The 5,625-nt window shown below is 61.3% G+C and overlaps 1 protein-coding gene across 1 annotated transcript; it reads right to left on the reverse strand.

Annotated features, from left to right (window-relative positions):
- Nucleotides 1–2,277: 2,277 nt before the first annotated feature.
- Nucleotides 2,278–4,529, reverse strand: LOC100338285 (2-acylglycerol O-acyltransferase 3). Its single transcript, XM_089321062.1, has 5 exons — nucleotides 4,190–4,529; nucleotides 3,747–3,951; nucleotides 3,357–3,531; nucleotides 2,622–2,824; nucleotides 2,278–2,535 (listed from the first exon to the last, which is right to left on the reverse strand). Exons 2-5 carry the CDS (start codon nucleotides 3,799–3,801, stop codon nucleotides 2,381–2,383), a joined length of 588 nt encoding a protein of 195 aa, XP_089177188.1. The 5' UTR covers nucleotides 3,802–3,951; nucleotides 4,190–4,529; the 3' UTR covers nucleotides 2,278–2,380.
- Nucleotides 4,530–5,625: the final 1,096 nt, after the last annotated feature.

The raw sequence follows: 5,625 nt of genomic DNA on the forward strand, positions 1-5,625 counted from the left end.
CTCCCCCAACCCAACAGTGTCCTGGCACCTTCACCGAGATGGGGAAGTAGTCCCGGAAGTGTCCCCAGACGGCCCAGTCCTGGACCCAGGCAGAGCGGGTGTGTCCCTGTCCCAGTACAGCCAGACCAGGTGGAGGACCCCAGGGGTCCAGGCCCGGCTCAGAAACACAAAGATCAAGGCCACCAGGCACACCTGGGCTGGAGGAGGGGGCCCACTCAGAACCCAGGAGCTGCAGCCGGGTGTCCCCTCTCTCTGAGTGAGAGACACAGCTTCCATCCGCTGGTTCACTCCCCAAATGGCCACAACAGCCAGAGCTGGGCCGACCCCAAGTCAGGAACCAGGAACTTCTTTTGGGGTCTCCACGCGGGTGCAGGGGCCCAAGCACTTGGGCCATCTTTTCCTGCTTTCCCAGGCCACAGCAGAGAGCTGCATCGGAAGTGGAGCAGCCAGGACCTGAAACAGTGCCCATTGGGATGCCAGCACCGCTTTACGCACTCTGCCACATCGCCAGCCTCCGCTGCTTTGAGCAGCTTCCCCTTGTGACCCAAGCTGCTGGCCCTGCCCCCTGGACCTGCTCCAGTAACCCACACACCCGGTGTCCAGCACCTCGCGGTACCCAGTCACGGGTAGGGGGGCCGCAGGAGCTGGGCGAAGCTCCCCTCCAATGTTTGGTCAGGAGGAGGGAAGGGCCCCCGCCAGGGAAGGGGCGGGCTCTGGAGCGGAGAACCACCCTGGGGCAGGTGCACAAGCCTGAGTGATTTACTAAAGGCCTCCAATGGGGAGCAGATGGGAGCAGTAGGGGCTGTGCTGCGGGGTCTCCCCTCTGCTGTTTTCCCTGCAGGGGCACATGGCAGTGGGGGGGTACAGTGAAGGGGTGGGGGGGTGAAGTGCAGGTGGTGGGAGGGGGATTCCTGAGGAAGCCATCTGTTGGCAGGTGCCTCTGGACATGGAGTGGGGGGCAGGTACAGGTGGCGCCAAACAGCACCAGAGGGATGAGGAGGGCAGCCAGCAACCCCGGAGGGACCCCAGTGCCGTCCTCACTTGGCTCCAGGTCTCTGGCCACAGAGGGGACGCGGCAGGATGCGCAGCCCATTTCCAACAGGGGGTTGGTCCCAGCTCAGTCCCGCACCCCGGAATACTGCCCTCAACCTTGATAAGCTGGGTTGAGCCAGGGCCGGAATGCGGACATCCGGGACAGAAAGGGCGCCCAAAGGGTGGACTTTGGGAGCACTGAGGGCACGGGGAGGCGGAGCCAGGGGCGCAGTTGAGTGGTGGGTCTCCCTGTGGATCCCTCCGCAGACATCCGACACCAGCGGCCCTGTGGGCAACACTCCATGGAAACCAGCTTATCGTGATTGAGTCAGGCAGCAGGGGCCGCGTGGGCATGGGGACAGAGGCTGCAGGGAGGCACGGAGAGCCCCCCACAGCAGAAGAGACCAGGGCGGAAGTGCTGGGAGAGGAGATGGGAGGGAGGGAGGAACCCAGGGAAATCGCCAGCAGGGCTGGAGACGACTCTGAGAGGCTGGGAGCCCCCTCTGAAGGGCGAGGCCACCTGGGCGGGGTCAGGCCCACGCTGCACACTCAGAGGGCTTGGGGCAGCCCCAAGTTTGAGGAAACTGCACGGTGGGTAGGGCGGTGGCCGGCGGGAGGCTGGTCTCACTCCTGTCCCAGCAAAGGAGGAAGCACATTGGCTTTGTCAAGGCCCAGACTGCAAGCGCTCCCAGGCCAAGGTGCTCACCCACCGGCTGTTTCTTTACTGTTTTCCCCATTGCCTTAGCTTAGAGGATAAGGAGGCTCCCACAGGGACAGCCTGGCAGGTGCATGGGCAGAGAGCCAGTGCCTAGGGCTGCGTTTGCGTAGCACTAAGTGCCCTGGCCCAGCCTGAGAGCCTTGGTGGACACCAGCACTGGCTCCTGACCCAGCTCCTTGCTGATGACAGCGGGACCGGCTGCCCTGACTGGTTCCTGTCACTCACAGGGAGTCCTGGGTGGAAACACCGGGTCCTCGCCTCAGCCTTGACCCTGACGCCACTGTGGGCATTTCTGGATGACCCAGATGATAGGAACTCCCACGCTGTGGGTGCCTGAGCCTCTCAATAAACACTGCATCCATTTTTACAACAGCAAAGCTCAGCTACCGCAGAGGCCATGATTAGAACATCTAACAGAATCTCTTAGAAATTGGCTTAGAGACCGAAACTGAAGAAAACTGACTCTGGGACCACTGATCTCAGCCCTCACTCAGTACTGCCACACCCGCAATGATGACAACAAGAGTGGTTGTAGGAGCATCCCTGGCTCTTATCTCTGTCCATTTCAGCATTTATTGGAGGAACCAAGAAAGGCAAGGGGGAGGATTCCAGTGCACAGGGCTTGGGGTCTTAGAAGAAGGTGAGGCGGGTGGAGGCAGGGACCCCGCAGCTCTCCTTGTGCTCCTCAAACAGCCGCTCCAGGGCGTCCATGTAGAGCCTGTGGTAGTGGTCAACTTGCTCCTGGCTGGGGCTGCTGCACTGGGGCACGGGGATGGGGCCGCCCACTGCAGGGGAGGGAGACACGGGTGAGCCAGAGCTGCCGCTGGCCGTGCCACCCACGGCAGCCTCCTCCCTGCAGATGGGCACTCACCCACAGTGGTGATGGGCACGGGCAGGGGCAGCAGACCACAGGAGTTGGGCGAGAAGAGACCACAGCCCCAGAAGATGCAGGGAGCTATGCTGGTGACCCTTTTGCAGGTGACCTGGCACAGGTACTGCCAGGAGCCTTTGGAGAAAGCCTTGCACCTGAAGGTGTCGTTCTCCCCAAAGGAGTACACAGGCACCAAGGAGGCCCTGGGAGGGGCGAGGAAGAGAGAGGACGCTGCTCAGGGCCTGGTCTGCCCTCGCAAAGCCCTTGGGTCTGTGAGTCCCTCCCCTGTCTCCTGAGGCCACTTCCCAAGGTGTTTGGAGACACATGACCATGTCTGCATAGAACATTCTGGAAGGAAGCCTCAGCTGTCCTGACCAATGGCTGTGTGGTGGGCTTGGCGTATTCCTGTTCTCACTCATGTTTACAGCTGCAGCATGGTGGCAACGCAGGCATCAGCCCTGTGTACAGGTCAAGGTCAAGTACAAGGGTTGCCCTATAGATGGACTTGAGAAGAGAACCCAGAGCTTCTGAAACCAAGGGACACAATGTTTGAGTCCACAGGGACGGGATATGGGACGGGGCACTGCAAAGGGTGAGATCCAGGTCTCAGGACTGTCAAGAACCTCCATGTGCAAGGACACTGCTCAGCGCTTGGGACCCACAGCCCCACCAAAAGGGACCTGTAATTCGCATATGGAGAAGGCAGCCAAGCCTTGAGGCTTGCTGCCCACTCACCCGTGCCTCAGTGCCAGGCGCACAAAGCCTTTGCGATTCAGGAGTTCCAGGCTGTGCTGCCCTGGGGTTGTATACAGGGCCTCCTGGGCTCCCCCGATCACGATGACCACCGCCTGGCCCCGCTGGGGCTGAGACAGCACAAAGTCCAGGCTGGTAAGGCTCACGGGACGCAGTCCTGGGTCATGAGCAGGAGGGAGCAGTCACCACTCCCTCAGTGGCTCCCGATTCCCTCACCCCACCAGTTAGCAGGGAAACGGGAGCCCTAACACTCCATCCCACATCTCATGCCCATTTCCAGCATGTCCAAGAGTCAGCGCAGGTCCAGGGGTCCACATGGGTGTCTCGTACGGGTGGGGCACACCACATCCTCCCACACAGAGCAGGGCTCACCATGCATCATGATGTATTCTCGGAAAAAGGGGACGTAGAATAAACCAGACAGCATGGCTAGCCAGGGCTGCAGCCCCGGGAAGAGCTGGGAGAAGTCATTGCTCTCAGTGAGGAAATTACTGAAGGCTCCAGTGCTCAAGATGCCGTGGGGGTGGGCCCCCAGCACATAGTTCTGGCTGGGGGGCAGCTCTGCTGTCTTCACCAGCTGCAGGAGAGGAGGGAGGCAGAGAGGGGAGGCAGCAGCTGCAGGTGCTGCCTCTGCCCCTGCTGACTTCAGAGGTCAAGGCCCTGGGATGGGGTCAGGTGCACCTGTCCACCCCTGCCCCTCTGTGAACCTAGGCAGCAGGTCTCAGGCTGCAGGACAGGGAAGCGGGAGCAGGTGCCTGGGATTGCAGTGGGGAAGTGAGGTGATTGAGGCGTCTCTGTGGACAGTGACCCCTCACCTTGATAGGAAAGTAATCCCTTTGGTGTTTCCAGATGGCCCAGGTCCTTGGCCACACAAATCGCCTTCCCCCTGCGGGCAGAGATACAGGTGGGAGAGTCCCTGAGGCACCCTCCCCATCTCTCCCCACCTGGAGCCTGCCCAGAGCTCACCTTGGCTGGGAGTGTTCCGGTCCAGGTAGAGCCACAACATGTAGAGAACAGACAGAGGCCAGAGCCGTGTGAAGAGGAGGAGGAAGAGAAGAAGGAAGGAAAATGGGACTGGGTTAAAACAAGAAAAAAAAATGATTTCTCATCAAAACTGCAGGCTTCAGCCCAGCTTCCCCTCCCTGCACCTGCTGCAACACTGGAGGGGGCACCTCCTGGGGTCCTGTTCCTGCCCCTTGCCACCGTTGTCCTGAGCAGGGGCACCGCCCTCCTCCCTGCAGCCCCTTCTCCCCTGGGGCACCCAGGCAGTGCTGCCTCCCCACCTCTCACCTGAGCACAATGTCAGCACATAGTGCAGGGCGCCCAGTTCTTCCAGCCACTGCTTCTGCAGGGTCTTCACGGGGCGGCGGGGCACCGGGTCTTGGCAGATGTCCATCCTGGTGCCACCCTCTGCCTCAGGGCTCCAGGTGGGGTCACAGGTGTCCCCTCTCCCAGGGTCCAGGCTGTGGCAAGGAGATGCCTTGTCTTGAGCCCCTGAGGTGCCCAGGCTCCCTCTGGGACTGCCCTTGGCTGTCCTGGTCCGTCCGTCTTGGCTGGTCCATGGGAGGAGTGCAAATAGATGTGGGTGTAGGGGAGGGGTTGGCAACTGGTGGCTGAGAGCTGGAAGCTCATGTGCAGGGAGTGTAGAAGCAGAAGTCCAGTTGTCCCACTGGGTTTGGGCCCAGGCTGAGAGTGGCCTTGGCAGGACCCTCTGCTGACCCGGTGGAGGTCCCAGGAAAGTTAAGGCTTCCTGGGTGCCCTGGACAACTTTGACCTTGTGCAGAAACACACCCACGGTCTTTTCCTACTGTTCTTCCTATGCCCTCCCTGCAGTCACCCAGGGCACTGGTTGGGATCAGAGGTGAGGGCCAGCGTGGGTGTGGACCAGGTGCCTGCTGGGAAGCGAGGGCTCGCCTGTGCTCCTGGAACAGCGATGTGGGCCTCTCTGTCGATTCCCAGCAGTCCACCTGCACCCAACTTCTGCTGGCATCGCTGCACTGGGATCTTTTTCCCGCTGCGGGTAGGTGAGCAGTTGCTGGCAGTAGGGTGGTGACAGAGTTTAGGGCTGGGCCAGTTGTCCATAACAGGCCTGGGGGGCAAGGTGCAGGTCCAGGTGGGCCACCCATCAGCAGGAGGTCAGGCCCACAGGGAGCTGCAGTCAGACTCAGGGTGTGAGTGAGGGGGAGGCTCACGGATGGGCTGGGTGGGCGTGCAGAAGGGCGGTCAGGTGGTGGCAGAGCTGAGGCAGGGA

Source organism: Oryctolagus cuniculus, chromosome 19, assembly GCF_051225735.1.
Source record: "Oryctolagus cuniculus isolate XC-2025 breed Fujian yellow rabbit chromosome 19, ASM5122573v1, whole genome shotgun sequence".
In the NCBI taxonomy this organism is placed as follows: Eukaryota; Metazoa; Chordata; class Mammalia; order Lagomorpha; family Leporidae; genus Oryctolagus; species Oryctolagus cuniculus.

Coding starts and splice junctions, on each gene's coding strand:
- LOC100338285 (XM_089321062.1), bottom strand. CDS start 3,801: ATGCTGTCTGGTTTATTCTACGTCCCCTTTTTCCGAGAATACATCATG. Junction 3,532..3,746: donor AGAATACATCATGATGCATG/GTGAGCCCTGCT, acceptor CTCATGACCCAG/GACTGCGTCCCGTGAGCCTT. Junction 2,825..3,356: donor CGCCTGGCACTGAGGCACGG/GTGAGTGGGCAG, acceptor CGCCCCTCCCAG/GGCCTCCTTGGTGCCTGTGT.